This window comes from Rhamphochromis longiceps, linkage group LG3 (assembly GCF_057381845.1).
Source record: "Rhamphochromis longiceps isolate RC_006_pf linkage group LG3, R_longiceps_female_GT1.1, whole genome shotgun sequence".
NCBI classification, from domain to species: domain Eukaryota; kingdom Metazoa; phylum Chordata; class Actinopteri; order Cichliformes; family Cichlidae; genus Rhamphochromis; species Rhamphochromis longiceps.
This window is the reverse complement of record NC_140559.1, coordinates 32,985,492-33,009,456: the sequence shown is the minus strand read 5'-3', so window position 1 is coordinate 33,009,456 and position 23,965 is coordinate 32,985,492. Positions and strand designations below refer to the sequence as shown.

General features: G+C 37.5%; 1 protein-coding gene across 3 annotated transcripts in view; it reads left to right on the top strand.

Moving 5' to 3' along the window:
• LOC146674185 (uncharacterized) overlaps window positions 1–23,965 on the top strand; it is a 39,100-nt gene that overhangs the window by 11,553 nt on the left and 3,582 nt on the right. The window contains exons 2-26 of one of the 3 annotated variants that reach the window (XM_085394687.1): window positions 92–2,000; window positions 6,068–6,129; window positions 6,615–6,878; window positions 6,999–7,186; window positions 7,479–7,678; window positions 7,922–8,056; window positions 8,804–8,902; window positions 9,002–9,063; window positions 9,905–10,565; window positions 11,998–12,147; window positions 12,729–12,857; window positions 13,498–13,536; window positions 13,934–14,059; window positions 14,144–14,270; window positions 15,017–15,187; window positions 15,265–15,299; window positions 18,391–18,546; window positions 18,643–18,777; window positions 19,200–19,238; window positions 19,336–19,476; window positions 20,208–20,296; window positions 20,411–20,434; window positions 21,116–21,248; window positions 21,404–23,539; window positions 23,628–23,688. In XM_085394687.1, the coding sequence (XP_085250813.1) occupies window positions 483–2,000; window positions 6,068–6,129; window positions 6,615–6,878; window positions 6,999–7,186; window positions 7,479–7,678; window positions 7,922–8,056; window positions 8,804–8,902; window positions 9,002–9,063; window positions 9,905–10,565; window positions 11,998–12,147; window positions 12,729–12,857; window positions 13,498–13,536; window positions 13,934–14,059; window positions 14,144–14,270; window positions 15,017–15,187; window positions 15,265–15,299; window positions 18,391–18,546; window positions 18,643–18,777; window positions 19,200–19,238; window positions 19,336–19,476; window positions 20,208–20,296; window positions 20,411–20,434; window positions 21,116–21,248; window positions 21,404–23,539; window positions 23,628–23,688 (6,880 nt within the window). In that variant the 5' untranslated portion in view covers window positions 92–482. Of the gene's footprint in view, window positions 1–91; window positions 2,001–6,067; window positions 6,130–6,614; window positions 6,879–6,998; window positions 7,187–7,478; window positions 7,679–7,921; window positions 8,057–8,803; window positions 8,903–9,001; window positions 9,064–9,904; window positions 10,566–11,997; window positions 12,148–12,728; window positions 12,858–13,497; window positions 13,537–13,930; window positions 14,060–14,143; window positions 14,271–15,016; window positions 15,188–15,264; window positions 15,300–18,390; window positions 18,547–18,642; window positions 18,778–19,199; window positions 19,239–19,335; window positions 19,477–20,207; window positions 20,297–20,410; window positions 20,435–21,115; window positions 21,249–21,403; window positions 23,540–23,627; window positions 23,689–23,965 lie in introns of all 3 variants that reach the window. The other 2 variants (XM_085394679.1, XM_085394695.1) reach the window with 2 other exon arrangements.

Sequence of the window (23,965 nt, the reverse complement as noted above, 5' to 3'; positions counted from 1 at the left end):
CCTGCTTTGCTTTTTGTCTGTCTTTCTTTTTTTTTTTTTCCCCCAGAAAAGACCTTGACATGATATCAGTGACATCATTTCTATCTTGCAGGACTGAGCAAATCAGGACAAGACCATGCAGATGATGAATTCCATCGATCCAAGAAATTGACGCCCACACCAGTTCAATAACTCCATTTTTAATTTTTCAACTTTTTGTTATTTTTGAGGGATAGTATCTCTTCTTCTGCTCCAGGGCCTCTACAAAGGCCACAACATTGAGAGCTTCCAGGGATCTCACTAGTGATTGAGGAGAAGTTACCTTGGAGTTGACTCTTTTGAACGTCCACCTTGCACTGATATAGATAAATGGCACTCTTGTAGTTGCCTGTTGACCTACCACCTTACCAACAATATTCAGCACGCCATCTCCATGTCTAACTGCAGCATCCTCCTTCCTGACTACCCCAGCCCTACATAACCTTCTGGAGGGTGATAAGATCATGTCCCATCCCATGGATAACACCCATGCCTCTGGGAACCAAAGTTCCAACCAGGGGCAGTATGGACTATCGGATGTACATGCAAGTGGGGACCCTAACAGGTCTATGACTCTGGCTGACTCTCAGGACAGTCATTTTACTAGCACGCCTAGAGATGAGTTTCATTCATCAATCACTGAAACAAGCAATCCGATGTCTTCGCTCTCTCAAAGACTCTCTGATGTTGATAGCGGCATGGACTGGTTGCCAAACTACAAAAGTGAAATTGAGGATTCTTCTTCTAAATTCCATGCATCACCGGCTTCTTATAGCAATAAAAGCAGTCATGACAGTAGATTTGCTGCTCTGAGTGAAGGAGAATGTCATATCCAATCCATTCCAGGTTTAGGTGATTATGACTCTCAACTGCCTGACAAACCTGTGGCTGTGGCAGAGTCCAGGTACCCTCAGTACACATCAGAAGAAGCTGCTAACATCCTTTTGCAGTTTGGACTTGAAAAAGAAGACTTGGAATATCTGATTTCTTACCCCGAAGACCAGATCACCCCTAGTAACCTGCCTTTTATCTTACAACAAATACGCAATCAAAGGGGTACAAATGCAGTTCAATCAGAACCAAATCCAGATCTTCAGCCAACCACCAGTATGAGTAGAAGGGACAGGTTAAATACAAAAAGAGGAGAAGAGATGTGGCAGGATGAAATGTCACCTACTGTTCAACCAAGTAAAGTGATTGACTCTGGACACACTGCCAAATATACTGTAGATGAGATTGGGAAGAGCAGTGACAAGAGAGCTAGCAATGGTGGGAGTAGAAGTATGTTGTTGATGGACTGTTATGAGAGTAGCAGCCACAATAGAGAACCACTCCAAAAAAGTATGATAGAAGGGAAAACCAGTACGATGGTTTCACCATTTGACCTGCAGGATACTGTTTCCAGTCTGAGCTCAGTCCAAGTCTGTGTGACTTCTCAAGGCAGTAATGCAGCTCAACAGATCCAACCAAGCCGGTCTTCTCAAGAAATCATCAGCTCTTTTTCTCCACCGAAGAAGGACACAGACTCAAGATTTCCTAAGATGTCTGAGGTCTCCAGGCTAGTTCTCTTTAAAGAACCAGAGACTTATCAGCAGTCAGCCTTAAAAACTCAGCCACCTCTCAGTGTGGTCTGTGTTGTGCATCCCGATAATGATTACATTCACACCAAGGAAGAGAGTACAACTCAAGAACAAGACTCTAAGGTTGCTGAACCGATGAACAAGAAGCAGCATAAGTGGACACAACAACAGCTAAGAAAGCAGAGTAAACAGATCATGAATGCTGCTGCAAAACCAGTTTCTCTACTTTCTTCCCCCCGAAGTACCATAACTATTCCATCTTCCAATAAGCAGTGCTTGGCAAACAGGGAGCTTTCAAAGTCTCTCCCAACAAGGGCCATGAAGCAAGACTATGCTGCAGCCACACCAAAAATCTTTCCACATACCTGTTCTCTGTGTTTACAACAATGTGCTCATATGAAGGTGGGTGGAAGAGTATACTCTGTTTGCCCTTGTTTAGGAGGACAAGTTTTTTAAGATTACGTTATTTTGATTGAGTTTCAATTTCATTTTCTTTTCATTTGGAAGAACTGATGGCTGTTTGTTGGAAAAAAAAATCTATAAATGGTACTTTCAGTTGATTTTAAACATTGTTTCACTGAATCAGTAATATTGACAAAAGTATTCCAGTAAGGTGTGCACCACAAGCTGTAAGCTGTGTACCCATTAACAAAAACAATATGAAATTTTGTAACAATATAAGGAAAGGAACAGTTCATGATCCAAAGTGTCACATTTGACAAACATTGTAGAGGAATTGTGTGGCTACTGGTAGAATGAGGAGAATAGTCTCAGTGACTGCTGATTGAGGTAGCAGATGAATTAATTGTACAGTGCTGTACTCCCCGCTCAATTTTTAGCCAAATGATGCAGAACTGCAAAGATAGTGTTTTCACAGTGCAAATGGATAATGAAATAACTCAAGAATTTCTCAAGGCAAAGAAAATGGGTATTGAAAAAAGAGAGAGACACACAAACAATTAGCCATTGAAGGTGCCTGCAGTAAAGGCAGAGCATCTCAAAGAGGGAAACAGTATTTGGGAGTTCGTATGGGTTCAGAACTTTAGGAAGTCATTATCTTTTAAGACTATGTGCATTTGTAAAGTTACTTTTGAGCTTCTGAAAAAGTTTGAGATAAATTAATTAAGTCTGAAAATGAATTGGAATTCAGCCACATCAAATCTAGTGGCATACTGAGGCAAAATGACAAAAATTTAGCAGTTGTCCAAAAACTTATGGACTGAACTGTAGTTACTTCTATGATTATCATCTATCATATTTTTCAAAATGTAATCAAAGTCTTTGTCTATACAAATGTGTGACATGCTTTTTGAGGTTTATTGCTTAGTGCTGTTTCCTTGACAACCTGGATATACGTCCAAGTTAGTGTTGCATAATGTCGCAGGGCATCATAGTGATGAACAAAATTTGACTGTCTAATGCTGCAGTCACACTAGGCAAAACAGTGTTAGGAGACTGCGGTACGACTCAAATTACTTGGGCCATATTGTATCAATACTATAACAAAGTGGCAATAAGACAGAACTTTTCTGCTACCAGTTTGTGTGTGAATGGGGTCGAATTAGCAATTATATGCCATCTCATTGTAGTAATATGCCAATCAACTGAGATAAATGATAGAAAAATGCTTATCTGTTGCTGTCTATATAAACTGAAATGTACATAAACCTGAATTTACATTAAGAGTTCAGCCAGAACCTCATAATTCTGAAACAGAAGTTTCCTCCACAAACAGATTTAGTTGCTGCAGGGTGGCAATGTAACTCCAAGTAGAGCAGGGCGATATGACCAAAAATATTTATCACGATATACATTTGAAAATTTGCGATAACGATATAACTGACGATATAATTGACACTAGACAAAATACTTTACAACCCCACAACTTTATTAGTGCAAAAAAAAGAGAAAACATCAATGTATTTTCACTTACACAAGCAGCTTTTTTAAGTGCATTAAAGTTATATTAAAAAAAATTACAGTGCAAATGCAAATTCCTTGCTGACAGTTTAACCAAAAGGCATTTCCAGTGGAAATTGGCCGACATATCCTCAGCATAACCATGTATAATATCCACAAAACTTAAAAAGTTATACACACACAATACTGTAATATTATGTTGAAGCACAGTACGTATCACTCCGCGAGGCTCCTGCCTACGATAGCCGTAATGCTCCGACAATCCATCAAGCGGTGCGGCTTCGTAGCTTAGCAAAGTCATACTGAAACATCTGACAGATTTTCGAGCACCGTGTACATAAAATTGTTTCGAGGTCAGTAAACACAACCAGAATTCATACATAAGGCACACAGGATTATAAGGGGCACTGTCGATTTTCAGAAAAATCAAAGGATTGATTTTAAGTGTGCTGTATTTCCCAATAAACACGGTAATAACGACGGCCCGCTAGCATGCTCTACCAAAAATAGTGCTTTGTTGTGTATCTAATGGTTGAAAGCCAAACCAGTTCCACACCACTGAAGTTGCAGCATTTTTACAAACCTATTCTGGTTCATCTGTTTCATTCAACGATTCGCTTTCGCCCTCATTCTCCGTCGCCGGCACGCTTTCGCTCTTTTCATTCTGCATCGCCGCCATGTGCGTATGTAAACAAAGGCATTGCACATGCGCGTTTTACCCATATTCTATCGCATAGGTGTCAAACTCTGGCCCGCAGCCTAATTACATTTGGCCCACGAAGCCATACCAAATTACTATTAGAGCTGGCCTACTGGTATTATACAGCTAATATATATATTGTTTAGTATTAAGCTTTGCTTGTTCCATATTCAGTTTTTCAGCAAAACGTGTTTGAGTCCATAAGAAAAGATTCATTCTTATATCTAGAGGAATAAATATATTTCAATAAATATTAACGTTAGCCCGCGACTTTGTTCCAGTGTTGAATTTTGGCCCACACTGTATTTGAGTTTGACACCCCTTTTCTATCGCGATATTTCATCTTCTTATCGTTGCCCAACATTACACCGGTATTACCGTGAACAGTGTGATATAGCCCAGCCCTAACTCCAAGTCATATAGGCAACAGCTTTTATGTAGGACTATAACTAGAACAGTTTCCCAACCTTATTGCAAAGAAATGAGTCACAGGCAATTTGTGATCATGGGTCAGTCAATCCATAATAGACTGTAGTTGTTTGTAAACTGGTTACCTTCCATTGGGCAACCTGTGTAATTACATTGTGACTAAAGATGGCCACACAGAGGTTTAGGATATTGCACACTCAACCTATGGGGGAAACCAACTACCGTATTTCCCGGACTACAAAGCGCACCTGAATATTAGCCGCACAAGCTAAAATCAGGGGAAAATCCTGTTTTGTACATACATTAGCCGCACCTGACCAAAAGCCGCAGGTGTTTCAATGTTGACTTATCATATGTAAGAGAATATGCACAAAGGGAATTGTCAGGAAAGAGATGGCTGTTTGGAGACATCACTTTTATTAATATTTTGAAAAACAAGTTATGGGTACATATTTGCACATGTAGTACATAACAATAACCTACAGCACACCAGAACAATAGATTCGGCCTACCTTTTAGGCTCAGGTGCAGTGACACAGCTTTAACAAGAAGAAAAGTCAGTCATTCACCACCATCTTTCTCTTCTTCCTGCGCACTAAAACCACCAAAGTCCTCTTCTCCAGTGTCGGATACAAACAGGCTCAGGATGGCTTCGTCATCCACTCTTCTTCTCTCCTTCGTTGTCACTTTCAAAACCAAAGAAATCCTCATTGTCAGTGTCAGAGTCGAACAGCCTCAGAAGGGCCGTGGCGGTGTCCTCCTCTCCATCATGCAGCAGTCCAGCCCTTCAAAATCCGTTGGTGATCGTGGATGTTTTCACACTTTTCCACGCTGTCAGAATCCACCGGTGGAGTTGGGCATAACTTGCTTTTTGGGCATAACTTGCAAGTTTATCGCCGCTCATCATCCACGACTCCCGCTGAACGCGTAGCGCTACTTTGAAGTTTGTTTTTCGCGCTACTTCGTACGGCACTACGTTGCCTGGCGGACGGACATGTGACTAACATACCACTCTTGAACCCCGATCCTTCCGCCAGGCAACGTAGTGCCGTACAACAGCGGAACACACAAAACAAATCGTCTTACGATATGACAAAAATCACGGACAATCCATAGAAAAGCCGCACCTGACTAAAAGCCGCAGGGTTCAAAGCTTGTGCAAAAAGTAGCGGCTTATAGCCCGACATTTACGGTACTTGGACCAAAAAAACAAAATTAAAATCGGTGCAATCACTGGATGGCCAGCAGTGGGTTTTTTTTTTTCTCCCCTGCTATTTTTACTACTGCATTTTAGTATGACTGAGCCGTAAGGGACTTGAGGCCACAGTTGTGTTTATTTGTGTTTTAAGATGGTAACTGAACTGAAGGCTGGCGGCATTAAAACTGATAACACTACATTTCTTCTTGTTTTCTGTCTTAGGATTGGATCTTACACCAGAATACCAGCATTCATACTGAAAACTGCAAACTCCTCCAGATACAGTCAGTCTGTCTTCCTTTTAACTACAAATTTCAAAGATCTTTGTCCTTTTTTTTGATTGATTAGTGAGAATCACAGTTTTTCCAGACCTTGTGGGGTAGACTCGACAGAAACCTCCTGATGTAATTTTATTTTACTACTTCTAGGGTGTGCTATATGTTCCATACCTTAGGTCCTCTAAAGCAGTTTATTTGACAGAATATGAGCCACCCAAAAACATTGTTGATAATCTTTAAGGGTTAATCAGTTCTTTCAGAAACCATTCTTTAGGATACCTCCTGTAGTTGCTTTTGGTTTTTAATCGTTGCTGTTTGAAATAGCTTTTCTAAATTTTATTTTCATCCCACTGGTACCCAGAGTGGGATGGTAGTGTTGTACCATTGTCAAGGTAACAATATTTGTCATCAGGCAAAAACCAATCACAGAAGCTTTGCAGCATTTCCTTTTTATTTGTTTACCCGTTCATTTCTTTATTAATATCCTTTAGTGATGTAGGCACAGAAAACAATCCCATGCCCTCCACATCTGCTGAAACTTCCCAGCATTGTCATCAGAAAACCAGACATGAGAGTTCTCGCTCTCGCTCACACAGCCCACGCCAAAGGCATGGCTCAAATGGAAGAAGGGCTAGCCCTAGTAGCTATTCTTCTCATTCACGTAGCCCTCACAAACACCACCACAGCTCTGAGGGTAGAAGAGAGAAAATCAAGAGTGGATCACGATCCCCACACAGCTCCAGACATACTCACAGGTACTCACTAGTTGGAGACAAACATTAATATCAGCATTTTTACATGTCAGAAATATTGCTAATATCGCTTTCAGCCGTTTTGTCATTTTTAGAAATTTTGAATTTGATTTGTCCTTCCAGCTCACCACGTTATAAAAACCCCAACTCCTACCGTCATCAGTCAGACCTGAGGAGCCATGAGCAATGGTCTGACCCGAGAAGAAGAGATGAGAAACTTAGCAGAGGCCTTAAAAGACAGCCATCAATGGAGAGGTCATCCCCTCAACCAAAGAAATTGAAAAGTACAATGAAGCTACAGGACACTCCAGGTCTGATAAATTGCAAACATTTTGTATTTTATAAGTTAACCAAGTGCACAAGTTGGTTATTCTGTGGTTAATTTACACTTGCTAAACACAAATATATTACTAGTTTATACTGTAAAAGATAGAGGAAACCAGCCTCAACCAGATATTTTTTTTTTGTGTTTTCTTTAAAATTGACTTAATAACAATAAATAACTTGTGTTGTTTTCAATAAAGTGCTTTTGTAGCTCTGTATTTAATCATATTGGTAGTGTACAGTCAAAGGCTGTTTTTTCTGCCATCGTTGTCCCTGCAGATGTTCAGTCTTTGCCCGAACAGCCTGACTTGGAGATGGTGGTGAAAAATTTGGCTCCTGTCTTACTGGATGAGCCATTATCAACTGCTGCCCCTTCATTGTCATCCTGCCGTCCAGCAAGAAGGGAATTGACTTCCAAGACCCCCGAAGCTAAACCTATCTTCCAGAAGAGATGGGCAATTTTCTCTGCAAAACCTAAGGTTGGTGTGTTTGTTTGGTTACAGGCAGTTAACATATGGTAATTTTGTTTATGTGAGTCACTGCTCAATGCCTTGATCAGTAACAATGTGTCAGGAGTTGCTGCTGATTTTGTAAAGGCTGGACACCGATGTGTTCATCTACAACAAATAATATATTTAAAAAACAGCTGGATTCATCCTGTCATGATCACATCTATATTTGGTGTAACTTTGTCTTTTTTCTGTTTTGTTTTGTTTTCATAGTGTGATAAACCTTTACCTCCAACCATGGTGAGGCTGGAAGGGGTTTATGATTCAATTTCATACAATGATGTGGTTGCTGCTGTGGGTTTTTTTGGAAAAACCAAGTCAGTTCTATTGTTGAGGGCCAAACTGCAGGTATGCACAGTTAGAGTAAAAAGAGTGTGTATGTCTTTTTGCTGTAAAAGTGTACCATTTCATCTTTCCACATTAGCAATAACAAAGTATGTGATAGGTATCAAAGTTTAATTACGTGGGAAGTGGCGGAGCATGGAAAGAGGAAGAAACCCACTAAATGATAAATTTGCTTTTATACTGATATTGGAGATGATGGAGTGCCCTTCTACTTTGCTTTTGTTTTGCTACTTGGCATAAAATCTTTATCCTAAACATCTTTGCACTGACGTCATTAACAAGGAACTGCTGTTTGGTCTAGAGTGTCGTGCTGAGCAGTCAGTATTCTTAATGAAGCTGGTTAATGACTTGCATGTATAAATCCCAATCAGAATTTAAGAGCCATCTTGAAGTTGTTGAACCTGTTTCAGAATGTGTCAAACAAAACGTTATTGATATTCAACGTAAAGTTACTTCTACAGGTAATCAATAAAGGGTTAAATTTTCTGTGTTGGAATATCGTTTCCTGCTCTGGATCAACATGTGCAAGTTACTGTTGCAGGGCTAAAACAGCAGTTCAGTAACTCACTGGATGTGGCTTTTAAAGGCTTGAGACTTAAGAAAGAAAGTGAATAAACGTAACAATGCCTAATTCTAACTAAAGAAAGCAGATTTCCAAAGACCTTTTAAATTTAGGAATTTGTTAGTGAATACGTTGTGAGCTGATGTTCATAATTGTAGTAAGCAATCATCTTGGATGTTTATATATAGGCAGTCGCGTGTTTTGAGAAGGAGGAAGATGCTGAAAAATTGAGAAAAATGAAGAAACTCAGTGTGAAAGGAGTGCAAGTCGCTGTTGTGAAAGGAAAGGTATTTAACCTCTTCTATCTTTATTTGTCTTTAATTTGAGAGTATGCACAATCAGTAATCAGAGTAATCCAAAATAAATCTTCTTTTTTTTTTTAAAAGGATGCTGTTTCTAAGAGACCTCTTCTAACTTGTACAACAGAGCAAAAGAAGCGCCCTCAGCAGTAAGACATGCCTCACATGTACTCCCCCCCCCCCCCAATAATTATAAATATTCTTCTATACCAGTGGCATTTTGTGTCCTCTGTGAGAGGGGAAAAAATTAATTTGTTTGATTCAATATAATTAGAATTTGCTGTAGTTGCTGTACCTCCTTTTTAACTTGTACCTTATTACAATCAATATTTAGTCCAAAAGTGCTTAAAGTTTATTTTAATCACAGGAAGGAATCAGTATTATTAACTTAGATCACAGTTTGTTTAGCATAAACTCTGCAGGTATAAGAAGGTGCCATCAAAAAGTTATCAGTCTTTAAAAATTACAAATCATACCTCAGCCCTAACAGCACCAGATGGCTGCCCTTCACTGAGCCTGGATCTGTTGAAGGTTTCTTCTTGTTAAAAGGAAGTTCTTCCGTCCCACTGTTGTGTTTTTTTCATTGGGGGGCCATCCAATAGTTGGGGATTTCTTTACTGTTAACTCTGACTTTTAGATGTGGCTCCTTGCAACTTCATACACTTCCCCAAAGTTAAATTTAGGTTTTAATTGTTACTTTTTAAAACACCGGAGTAGTGAAGCAGACACAAAAGCAAGTGGACTGAATGGGACTTCCACTTAGTAATCTGAAATCAGCAGTCCATACACACCTAACAAACAAATTTAAATCAGGTATACTTTATTTTATTTGCTGATTCCCAGAAATGTTTGATCGCAAATCATATGTTTGGATATAAAGCCTTACAAAGGAAGGACTGTCTGACAGAGTTGACCATATCATTCAAAACATTTCCTTGTATTTCTCTATTTTTGTCTCATTTTTTTTCCATTTACATGTTTCCTTCACAGTGAATCTTCCAAGTTTGGTATTATTGCACCTCAAACCACTGAATCCACTTCCACAGGAAGGATTACCTCTCTGTTGGTCTCATTTTCTTCAAAAAAAATGAAAACAGCAAAAAACAGTAATGTGCCTGCAATAAGACGAGTGGAGTTGGTTGAGGCAAAAGAAGCAGCTTCAAAACTTCCATTCAGAAGTTCAGTTCTGCCTCACAATGGTGGCTCTGAAAAAACAGTTGAGTCCAGTGAATGTGAAACCAGTGCTATTGAATCTGTGGTTGCACCTACTGAGTCAGGCCAGGTGGAAACATTTACAAACACGAACGTTACTGAACCAAACAAAGTCACAGAAACCATCTCTCAGCTAAGCTGGTGCTCAGTGGTGGCTTCTGAAGCAGAAACGGGCTCGATTACGGCAGCCCAAGAATCTGCAGTGGTATCTGACGACAAAGACAAGGTTGGTGCAACAACAAGTTTAACATCCAATGAGATGATGCAGCAGGAGGATTTCACCAAAGCCAATGTTGAGGCAACAGACACAGAACCACTGAAGTCTGGAAATACAGGAGACTCCACTGTTACCTCCCTGACTGTTGGGGAGAAGCTGGATGAAATGTACACAAAGTTCACTTCAGCTTGTTCAGGTTTTAGGAAAGCACTAAGACCAAATGTAAGTTTTCTCTAAAGCACTTACATTCATCACTAAGTTTCAAACATGTGCTCCCATTTTACAAATATGTTAGGAGTTGCATCTCGTTCTTTAATACATTGGTTCAATCACATTCACTCTCGTCATTCTTAGATGACACTCAAAGAAAATACCCTAAATAGTGTGAAGTGTAGTAATATACAGGTTATCAACAGGTTTTTAAAGACCTTACAACTTATTATGGGCCATTATTATGGGACTTATCATGGTATTATGGGCTTCTGAAAGAAGAGTTATCAGGTTTCTCAAATGAGATCATTTGGACAGCCTAAGAGTTGTCCGCTATATTGGATATGATATAACCACTGAGCACAGATAGTATAAATAAATAAATAAATAAATAAATAAAACATGCTCACAAGGGAAATTTATTCCACTACTACTTTGTGAGTGGTCCCTGGTGAAATCAGCTGCAATGAGTGTGCTGACTCAAAACCTCTTTACAATTTCCCTATAGGTAGCAGATTGGTGCAGTTTGAATGACAGATAGCAGCTTGTTTGCAAACATTTGCTAACTACTAACAGAGTAGTAATAAAACCTAAGAAATTGGAAAGCAAACAATCACCCAATTCGGCGTTTTCTATCCAAAATCTGGTAATATCAAAAGCTGAAGTCTAGAGTCTAATGTATTACCCCTACATTGTCATACATCAATAAGGCTGACGCCACTGGATGTTTCAGCACCATCAATCCTTAAGCACTGTAATTAATGCCAGTTGCACTATAGATAACGTTAATACTGAGCTTTTTTTTTTTTTTAGTCAATTTATCCACCTGTGTTCCAATTAAATGAAAACAGGTGTCATTTAATTCGTATTATGCTTAAATATTTTATAGTCCTCTTAACAATCGCATTATGAAAGGTTCATTGTCTTCTAGAGGGATAGATTTAGATTCACAGACTGACATAGACAGTCTTGTCCAGTACAATCTACCTTATGTACCAATGTAGCTTACATTACGCAGGTAAATTCCAAGTTGGTCCCAGGAGTAACACTCCTTTGACCTTTGAGACACTATTATATCTTTGCAGATGGTTTTTGTAGCACTGGTTACCTCTGTCGTGAAACCTAAAAGCGTTTCCATCCTCTACTCATTCCTGCAAACACATTACTCTCATTACACCTACCCCAACTTTATGGTCTATATAATTACGTCACAATATCCCTTCATTACTTACTCAATACGGAGATGGAAAACAACATAAGAACATAACACAGTAAACAATGAAGAGTGTACAAGTAATGTAAAGCTTTTACAAATGGGAGTGATTATTTTTTTTAAACAGACCTGGATTTATGTATTTTTGTACTAATGTAAAAAAAAATTAATATGCCAACTTTTTTTAATCTAAAAATCTAAAATCACCCAAACCATCACTTTTTTTTCCAGTTTACAAATAAAGTGTTGTTAATCACCTACCTGCCAAAATATGATGAATATGCTGACTGCTACACAGAAGAGGAGGTTGCCAATCTACTCATCCCATTCGGATTTCAATATTTGGACGAAAACATCTACGTTAGTCCTCAGATGCGCATGGTAGGCACCAGGTTTATTAATGCTCTGCATATACAGACATTCGACAAGTTTTCACAGGAATCCTTTCATATATGAAGTAAACCCTATGATTTAGCAGAAATAACCTGAAGTAGTTACTTTCTCTATGACTATCAGTCTCTCACATTGTTTTGGAAGAATTTTGGCACACTCTTATTTACAACCTTAATACTGTTCATAGAAATTTCATTTATGCACAGCTCTCTTAGAGTCCCTCCACAGCATTTCGATCCGATTAAGGTCTGGGCATTGGCGCTGTCATTGCAATACCGTCTTTTCTTTTCTTTACTTCTACCTGTAAAATCTTTATAAACTTTTACTTTATAGAAATGCTTCCAATTAGTGATATGATTTAATCGAACACTTTTGTTTAGCAGCACCTGAGTGCTACTTGTACTCTTAATTCCTATAAAAGCACCAAGGGTTTACTTAGTTTTTCATAGAACTTGGGAAACTTTCTTTTTTACTTTCACTTCTTTTGGCTGTATCTCTCCTTGTTCCTTTATCAGAGCTTGTAGCTGATTAGAATACTAATTAATGTGTTTTCTAAATTTTCTTTTTAGGCCTTTGTGCTCATGCCTACTGTGCAAGACATGCAAAACATCATCAGAGCCACAAAGAAGATCAGCTTTGTTCTCAATAAGTCTGCACTTCATTTGAAGCCCTTGAGCTACGCCCTTCCAATGAATCCAGTAAGCAGAAGTGTAAAATACTGCTGATTATTATTGCAACATTTAAAAAATGTAATTTTAAAACAAAGCATTTATATAAATTATCCGTGACCTTCATCCCATGGTTTGGTTCTATGGTTCTTATTTAAAGGAAGTTAGACTGAAAGTAATTTTATATCTGTTTTTCAAAGCATTGAGCAGAATCAAATTTCATTAACAAATGTATGGTGTCTATCAGTAGAACTAGGTGTGACCTTTTCAGTCTGGGTTCATGTAGTGCCTGAGCAAACTTGAGAGTCCGAAAATCTGGTTTAAAAAAAGATATAAATGTAAAAACAGGAGAAGACACCTAATCAACCTAAGAATAAGATTTTTGTCATGCTTTGATAACGTAGGATAATAGCTCAGCCATCTCATTTATAAAAAAAAACCAAAACAAAACATTGTTTAGGCCATATAGATTTCAATTAATATATTACAATCAGAAAGTAGTATAGAAAGTAATGTCAGTAATATGTTTAATTTCACAATTTAAAATTGTGAAATAAAACAAAATAAATAAAAAAAATTGTATTTTCAATGCACTGAATCTGAAGTTTGTTCGTTTTTTTACATTAGCTGGATATTTACCATTGCCACCATCTACCTTTGTTTCTTTCAGTTTGGATTTTATAAATCTATCATGAAAAAATTGCCTTATGTAAGTAATATAGTATTAAATTACTCTCTTTTTTTAAATGTGAATTTAAATTACTGCTGGTGGTTTACAATTTATCACATTAAATCTATAAAACCATGGATAAAAGTTTTAGAAGTGGCAGAAATTTTGTTTTTCATACAATTTGTTTAATTTTCAAATAAATAAATAAATACATGTTTACATGCATTTGCATGCATTTGATTTATTTGTCATTAAAAGTTTTTGAAATGTATGAAATACTTTTGATCTTTCTATCACGATATCATGGGAACGTAAAAATATTTTATTTGTGCTAAAACCTTTGGAAACCATCAGCAGTCGTGTTTAGTTGGAGAGAAGTAGTACTGATGTATGTGTGTCTCTGGTTAGTTTGAAAATGTACCTTTTCTCGAAGCAGGAGATGACTGATGATGGATCAGCAATAATCTACATCAAGAACATCTCACAAAGGGAAGCCAAGGATCTCAGAAAAGCTTTGAAAAAGATTGATTCTGTGAAAAACTATCTGCCTTTGCTCAACAAGGTATACACACACACACTTACCTAGACATTCATGTTTAGGCGAATTCTGTGCATCTTATCTCCAATATTTTTATGTGTTATCCAGGTGTTTGTCGAATTTAATTCAATTTATGATGCTGATCGACTCGGAGTTTGGTACAGCCTCCTCAGACGGGGCTTTTGCCACACGGTGTACAGGTTGAAAATACCACGAATTGAAAGCACATCACAACGTAAGTATTTGTTTTTTATGACAATAAGAAAAATACACATAAGTTGCACTTTGCAAAAGTTGTAACAAATTTAGGTAGCACAGTACAATAAACATAGGTAACATGTGGTTAAATAAAGTTTAGCAAAAATTTAGCTTACTGTTAAAAATAATGTTTTACAAATTTTTATCAGTTATTTTGTGTTTGTGATTCATTTGGGCAAGTATTTTCATTCGTAATGCTCATAATTATTAATTTGTTATATTTTAACCCAAGCCTAATTGAAAGTAAAAAGCAATGATAAATGTGCACACATTGATAAGTTCAAAAGAGAATTAGGGCTGCTGAAAAAAACAACAATTGGGTTAATCAAGACTTCTTTTCAAATTCAGAAATATAACTTTAACTTCAGAACTCTGAGATATTTAATATATAATATACTTAAAGGCATTTTATCTTTTCTTTTTTTTTTCTTTTTCTTTTTTTTTTTGTGCGGTCGCCTAAATTGACTCTGGATCTCCCTCTAGATGCAACAGAGGGAGTTTGGTCTTTGGTATCTTGCCAGTTGAATTTGAAGTTACATATAATGAGCATTAAGGGAAAAGAAACCATTTGATTAGCAGCAGCAACAACAAACTAAAGCCATAAAGTGATGGTAATAATCGCAGCATAATTGTCACAAAGGAAACTAAAACACAGCTATTGTGAACCAATGTTTTTGCAATTCTTCAGATAATTTTACAGTCACTTTATTTTTGCTTGTGCAGCACCCAGACTGGCATCCAAAGCATTGCCAGACACCAAGAATGTTACTGAAGGGGCAGTTGTCCCAACAGCAAATTTTGGTGTTCCACAGGGCAGCACTTCACCATTTTGGGTCACGATGACCACTTATCCCTTTGTGTTCCCTACCGTCTCCCCTTGGTTCATCATCCCAGGTGAGAGAAACGGTTGAAACACATAATTTATATCCAGTGTGTAAGTGACTGTGACTATATTCATTTTTCATTACTAGATTTTTTGACTGTCAATGGACTAAATGACATTGAGGTAAGCTTGTCTTCTCATATCATCAATTTTGATTTAATTTTATATTAAATGTGCACATTTTAACAAGTCTCAAACTCTTGTTTTTCTTTTTGATTTTTTTTAAAATGGATTAACACAACATAAAAAATTTGATCTTTCCTGACTTCCTGATGTTAATGAAGCTTGTCCTGTCTAAGGCCTCAGTCACACAGGCTTTAAGACTGATAGGGAACCCTTGGTATCCATCGGTCCCTAGGAAATATGTGTATTGCCTCACTGGTTGGTCAATGTTCCTGGAGGTTGCAGACAGTTGCTAAGTAGAATCAGTCACAGGAAAGTATACAGTGTGTTATGGATTCAAATATTGAGGAGGGATACAAAACAACACTGGTCCAGGAGGGTTAGGTCAAACGATGATTTTAATGAACACACACGTGGGGAGATGAACACTTACACAATCAGCGTCGATCTCCTCCTAACAATACACAAGCAGTTGTTTTATAGCATCAGGGTATTATTACTAGGGATGGGTTTTTATAATCGATTTATCGATTAAAATCGATTCTGGCTTGGATAACGTAAAATCGATTCATTAAAATCCTGAATCGATTTTTTAATATAAATTTATTTTGCCCGAAATGCCAGAATCTGGTGAAATCTCACAAAATTTCAACAACCACCAAACAGCTAAGACAATAAATGAGAGCAGGTACAGGGATTCTGCACATAGACTTAAACACACAGCACAACCCGCGGTTCAGAATCAGTTAGATGTCGCCTTTCTCACGGTCGGGGCTGAAAGCCGACAGCTCGCTGATTCTGATCTGTCGGCGGGTCCGCGCTTTGTGTTCACGCCCTTTATGCGCCGATTCTAAAGCTGTTAGTTTGATGTCTCTCCAAACAATATTGACTGAACCAGCAGCAAAAGAAGATCCAAACTACGCTTCACATAAACATCATCATGAATTCACTCTTACTTTTACTGTTTTGCTTTGATCACGATGCACAGCTCTCTCTCTCTCTCTCTCTGTACTTCAAGAACAGTTTCCCGTCTAAAAATCTATTTTCTGCATTATTTGCTTGCTTGTTACGCACAAGTCTACCGTTGTTTACAGCGCTGTCGGCCGACGTTTTTTTTTTTTTTTAATATATATACTTCCGAAAAGAAAACCTAATTTCTGCCGTACAATACTGAACAAATTTAAACTTTTTTAAATTATGCAAAACGCTTAGCCGTGTCTCTAATAAAACCGCTGTAACTCCAGAGGCAATGTTCATGTGTTGATTAATGGTTTTCTTTCGTTTTTGATGTACTGCAGAAAATTTTTATAAAATCCCAGGCCAGGAAAATCACCTTCATGTTTTTCTGTGTTTTATCCTCAGGTACTTTGACACAAAGGCATCTGCTGTGATGCTCACACCTTTGATAAAGTCTTGCGTGTGTCAGCTTCCTTTTTCTTGATACAAAAATATGTAAATGTACTGATCTGAATTATAATATTTCTGACTGTCAAAATTTCCCAGATTCAAATTGAATTGAATTGAATCAATCGAATTAAATCGAATCGTGGATCGAATCGATTCGGGACCTTGTGAATCGGAATTGAATCGATTCTAGAAATCAGTGACGATACCCAGCCCTAATTATTACGCCCCCTCTTGCGTTAAGCAGATACAACACATGCATAAGTTAAAACCACAAACGTTCTGTCAATGACTTTTGACACAGTTTGAAAAGAACATTGTCTCCGTCTCCACGCCAGGTGTTTCCTGTAGCTCGTCTTGCTCTTGCTTATATCTGGAACATCAGACGCACGTCCTACAACAAAGTGTCACTTATGCAGGCACAAAATGCGGTTACAAGCGAAATATATCTGAACTCTTACCTAGTGTGTGTGTGTGTGTGTGTGTGTGTGTGTGTGTGTGTGTGTGTGTGTGTGTGTGTGTGTGTGTGTGTGTGTGTGTGTCGACCTCAATTGCACTCTGTCTCACCTCTCACCTCACCAACTAAAGCTCACAACCTTTTACCAGACAGAAGCCACTCTCATATGTATAACAATCTAACTGAATCTATATACGGAATATATTGAATAAATGCTTTAATCAAATGCTACTACTCAAAGCTTAATTAAAAAAAGATATAAATGAATAAAAGATAATAATGAATAACTTGAGTCATGTATGTTTTGTAAGCTTGTGGGCAATCCTTCCATAGCTCTAACTCACTTTGCACAAATAGTTATAACTGCACCTGGAATAAAGGTTAATATGTTGCCTGTATGTTTAAACATCTGAAGGCCCTCTTAAAGCTATCTGTTATATTGTTAAGGCAATGCTAATGCTGTAGATTATATTGTAGCGGTAAAATAATTTGTTCAATTTCACAAGTGCCACATAAAAAATACTTCCTTGTGATTTCTTTTGTTGGTAATGAATTGCCACAGTTGCCTGTAGTATATGTGGAGTATATACAAACACTTGACCCTTACTAGTAGTCATAATGAAACTATGAAACATGTTGGTTGCAGTTGCAAGGCAGGACTTTTACTTTGAAAGGAATGGTCTCTGTTTAAAGTTTACATGATACTTTTTAAAGCGTCATTACCACTTGGTTAGTCAAAGGCGAGTGTTTGCAGAAAAGTTGCCATCATTAGTATAAACTACAAACAATCTCAAAAAAATCTTTTTCACGTTTAAAGCAATAACAGACTTTTTAGACACAGTACTATTTTGTGACAAGGTGGCAACAGCCAACACCTTTCAATGCTCATATGGATAATACACTTTTTTTCCCCTGGAGACCAGGGCTTATATTAGTTAATGCTGGCTATGGCTCTCATATTACAGAACCTGCACGCTATCTCACATGGCAAATTACTGTCTTGAATTGTTAAAGTTGACCCAAACTTGGAGCGAGTAACTTTTAATATTCCAAACTAACCATTGGCAACCACTGTGCATAGGAAGGTAGCAAAATTATATCTGATGTGCAAACACACACTTGGTGGAAATGTAACCCGTTCATCAAAGGCAGTATATTGTACAGGTGTTACAGTTCTTATTTTCCTTTAACCCTCAAGATTCTTTTGATTTTGAATCTTGTGTCTTGCAGAAAGCTCAGCCTCAAGGTTCCAGGTTCTCCACAATCATGTTGACTGGTTTGCCAGAAGAAAACTACAAGTACGAGGACGTCACCATGCTGGTGCAGCATTATTTCCTGGATACTGTACTGTTCTACAACTTGATAGTAATACCTCTGCAGAGGAGGGTAAGGAGTAGCAGCTGCAGACCGATACAAACAGATATTTCATATTTATAGAACTTTGTCATGGTCTTTAATCGTTCCTTCTTGAATTGCCTCCAGGCTTTTGTGTTTTTCAGTGACTGGAATGCGTGCTGTGATTTTGTCCAAGATCACATTAAAAATCCAATTTCTGTTGGAGGCCGGGTGCTCGACATCCATTTTGTGTTACAGGACATGCATCCTGGGACCAGTCAGGTATGGAAACTGGAGAAAGCTTAACTGATCAACACGATACCATCTTGCTTTTCCCAAGCAAACCCACATTTTGGAATTTTGGATACTATAATTGATCCTACTGAAATGATACTTTGTCACATTTTAATACCAAGATATTTATTTTTTTGTTTTATTTTTTTATTAAAGTTTTTGTTTTTGTTTTTTTGTCAGAGACTGAACTTTAATAATCCGTCGATAAGTGTCAGTAATTGTCAATAAATGCATAATGCACGAATCGGCATTAAATAAGGTTTAATTATGAAACAAAATCTTACATTTATTCTTCACCCTTTAGAAATTACTCTGATCACAAGTTTGGTTGTATATTTATGAATTTAAAAACAATACACGATAACATTTTTCTTTAAAATTTTAACATTTGTCATTTAATTTGTTCTCAGGAGACAATGTACAGAACCATGATGCAATGGAGCAATGCTGTAAGTCTCTCGTCACCTGAATAAATCTGTTTTGATGTAAAGCTGCAGTTTTTTGTTTTTCCCACATCCTTCACAACAACTCTTGGTTGTTTTTCAGCACGTTCCAGATTCAGACTCTCTGGAGGAGCGACTGCTGTGTGTGGAGACCACTGAAATGCTGATGTCCCTTGTCACAATGGTCATGGATGTGGTGGCATCCTTTGCTTCTTTTGTCAGATTCCTGCCGCTTGCCAACAGGGTACGATAGTTCAAACAGTAGCATTTATTTTACATTTTAGTGTAGAGCACAGCGATTGACAGTGTCTGCAGATCTTTTTCTGCTGTGTTTTGTTCAAACCAGCTGTAAAATATTCAGAAAGTCCTAAATGTAATTTTCAAAAAGGTAAATCAGTAAAGCTGGTGAAACCTGTGATGCGAACTACATTATAAGGGTGCATAAATGTGACCTAGAACCTCATCATATTTTAATTAATTGTTACACATTTTTGATAGGCAAAAGTATGTAAGCTTAAGGATTATTAGCATCTTATTGAGACCAATTTGAATCCATTTGGTTTGGAAAAATTTGTGCAAAGGGTTTTGTGGTACTGAACACCTCTGCAAATGCACCTTTAGGAAATTGTCAGTTTTTTCTGCATAAGAGACCAGCAGTTCTTCTCAACGTAATAATGCTGTGACAGCATGCACAAAATGAAAGATTGTTGAAAGTTCTGATTTTTAATGCTGCAAGAGGAAGAACAATGTGTCAACAAAAAACATGATGAGCAAAATAATTTTGCTGCTCTTAAATTTCATTCATCCATTTTAATTCTTAAAGAATTAAAAAATACGGGACTGTCTGCCAAATGTTATGTTCCTACCTACTTTAGCAAACCTGTGTTTGTAATACCTTCCTATTTGGCTAGAGACATATATTTTATTCTTGTTTTAATTTTTCCTCCTTTGGTTCTTTCTCTTCTTCTACCTCAGATATACATTGAAATGGCTGAATCCAGTGGTGTAACAAAAGTGTTGGAGAATATCTTCTCAAGAGACTACATAGCTATGAACAAGATTTGGTATGTTTGTTATGGCAAGATAAATACAAATACGGTATTTCAAAGAGTCTATAAGATTGGGCTTGTCTTTACTTATTCTTGAGTTAACCCATTCCTTTTTTTTCTCCTATACAGGAGCAAAGTTGGACGCATTGAATCGTGAGTATTGTTTCCTGTAATTACTCTTTAAGTCTTTTTGTTTAGGGAGCCGAAACATCTCAGCAGTAGTAATAAATTGTATTCAGTATGATTACTGGTTCATCTCAAAAAAACAACTCAAATTTAGTTAGAGGCACGTGAGGATGAATCATCAAGTATTCAGTGAACATTTGAGCCACTGTGGGTGGATAACTAAATACCATTAGTTATTTGTTGGTTGGACAAATGTTTTTAAAAACTACACTGCATTACAACACAACATTACACCAGAAAAGTCTAGTAAAATTTGTTTTTCATATAATTTGGCACAGTTGGAAGTAGGTTAAATGATTTCTTGATGCCTGCTCAATCATCCAGGTATGTCAATCTTCAAAAGTTGATTCTGTTCATCTGAGTGGTATAAAAGTGTTATAAGATTGGGTGACGAAACCTTTACTACCTCTGAAAACGCTATGTCCAGATCAACAGAATCAACTTTTGGAGAGGTTAACTGATTCATTTAATCAGTAATGAAAAGAGAAAAAAAAGTCGCACCTCTTATTTGTTCAGGAATACTAGCTGAGAACTTGGATGTTGCATTTCTTGCTTCACTAATTCATCTTATAGTCAGTCATTCTTTGAGAACTAAACAGCTTTTACTATAATTTTTTTCTTTTTTTTTTAATTTCATTTTAATTTCAGTTTGAAGAGCCTCAAAGAGTGTCTACAAGACTTCAGTGAGAACACACCCAACCCTGACCTGGACACTCACTTTGTTGAATTTCACAATTTCACAAGAACTATTCAAGGAAGCAGTACACAGAGCGAGGATAAAGTTAGTGCAAACATTTGCAAAGTTTCTTATTTTTAAAACTGCATTTCAATATAAGATGTAGGATGTTGAAGTTACACAAAGTATTTCAGCAGTGATTATTAAGCCAACCATTTTAGTGCTTCAGAGTTTGTTCTTTGCTCTCTTTTCATTGACAGGATGATTTTGTAGATGAAATTGTATCTTCAGAGCAACATGATGAAAATTTCAACATGGAGGACTTTGTTGTTATTGATGAAATTGGTGAAGACATAGCAGAAGAAGATGTCAACCGCAAACGTTCTTCTTTAGCTAAAAAGATCTCCAGAGAGGAAAGAGAAGGGCGAAGCTCAGATGCGTCATCTACCTTAAAACAGACCTTAACAAGGTCCTCAAAAGACTCTAAGAGCTCTGCCTCTTCATTTTCCTCTTTATCTGAGCCGACTGAAACCACTGAGAAAAGCACCTTTTCTTCTAGGGTCAGAAAGACCCATTCTTCACTGTCGATTCCACTTCCTGCCTCCCCTGATCCGAAAACATATCCTAAGTTCAAATCTCCAGAAGAAACGCTAAATTCCTCATCCTTAAATTATAAAACCTGTACATCAAAGATGGCATCAACAGTAGCTGTTGAAGCAACAGTAGAGACTGATCTAACCGATTTTAAGGATGACACAAAAGAGTTGAAGAAAAACAAAAGAGAAGACAGGAAAAAGGATAATGTCAAACATCAAGAGGATGAGGGGGATGATGAAAATTACCAAATCCTTGATTCACTCAATGAGAAAAGTGATAAGCAGATAATTGAAGACAGGAACAAAGATAACGACACGGAAACTGACTCAGTTGGACTTGTGGAAGTACATGGACTGCTTGAGAGAAACTATGAGGTCTGCACAGAGGGCTCCAGTAAAATGGAAACAGATGCTTCTCTCCATATGTTAGAAATTGTTACAGAAGACCAAAAAACTACAGTTGAAGGGGACAGTCATCTGGTCAAAGATGAAGGTTCCACAGTAAATAAGCTGTCTGAGGAAATGACAGGAGATGACAATTCTGATAAAGATTCAGCTGATAAAAATGAAGTGTTGGATTCAAGTGGGAACCAAACTCCAAGGACCAGTGGAGATGGAAGCGGGGGAAAAGAGGAATTGATTTTAGAAGAATCTTTTAAAGTTTCCAAAGATCCTGAGCAAATAACTTTAGAAAAGCAGGACAACAGAGGCTCCTCAGTGGATGACACTAAACAAGAAGGCTTTGAGCTTTTGGATTCAATTGAGGCTCAGATTGAAATACAAGAAGACAACCAGAAACTGGAAACTCTCAGAGACCAAGTATCTAAATCAAAAACAGAAGCCACAGAAGAACAGGATGATTCATTCCAGGTAATTGATTCTGTGGAAGATGAGCCAGTGACCACAGACACAGAGTTAGAAGCTGACAAGAATGTAAAACGAACAAAGAAAAATGATGAAGCTAAAAGAGTTTATAGATCCCCAAGGAGGAGTGGACCAGAAAACAGAACATCTAAGGGTGAAGAGAAGGGCAAATCATCAAAGAAACAGACCCAGACTGAGAGAAATGACAGCACCGTCAAGAAGGTCAATAAAGCAGCTGAGGAGATGGTCTATGAGAGAGTAGATTCTGTTGAAGATAAATCGATTCAGGATGACTCTTCTATAGAAAGTTCTGGTAGAAGAAGGTCTGTCAGAAGAAACAATGATAAAAAGACATTAACAGAGCCTTTTAACAAACGTGATGGAAAAGAGGATGCTAAGTATGAGATTTTATACTCCACTGAGAACAAGGCTTCTAGTGGCCCACTAACCATCATGACAAGAACAACCAAAGAATTCTTGAAAAAAGACAAGATACAAACAAGAAGCAGACCTACACCTGCCAGAGATTCACTGGCGCCAAACAAGGAGGAAACTCCAAAGACAAAAGAGAAAGGACCTGTAAAAGAGAGCACGCCAACAAGAAGAAGTCACTTCATAAGAGACCTACATGAGGAGGACGATATTTATAAAATATTGGACTCGGATGATTCTGTTATGCTCACAGAAAAAGCAAAAAGGGGAAGACTAAAGAAAGTAACTATAAAAGGAAATCCACTGAAAGATGATCCGTCTGATAAAGTAGCTGTTGAAGAGGACACATATCAAATTCTTGACTCTGTTGAGGATGAGATAGCCGATGATCAGCTTACCAGAGACCAGAGTACAGAAGAGTCAACTATAGATGATGAAAAAGACACTCTGCCGTCTGTGTCAGACTGCCAAGATAATCAATCAGTGGAGTCCTCAAACCCAGAGGTAAAGTTGCTCTTTAAACATGTGCTCTTTTTTATTTGTAGTGATAATTTAAACTTTAATGCAAAATATTTTGCATGTCTTGTTGTAGGCTTTTGTGACTATAGATGAAGCAGGTGATGACGGGGAGGAGAAAGCAACTAAATATGAAGGTGAGAAAAGTTCAAGATCTGCTTACTGCAAACAGGATGATGGCACAGGTCTGCTATATTCTGTATTTAAATCCAGACTGCTTTTGCAGGGAAATTTCAAAAACTTCCAGATAGATACTTTGAATAACTGTTAATTATCTAAACACTGGGTTATTGTTGACATATTTATTAATGGAAAGTCATAGGCAATTAGCCCAAAAGGAAGACTAGATCTTCTTGAAGATCTTACTTTACTTTTGCATTTTAAGTCAGTTTAAAGAATTTACCAGATATGGAA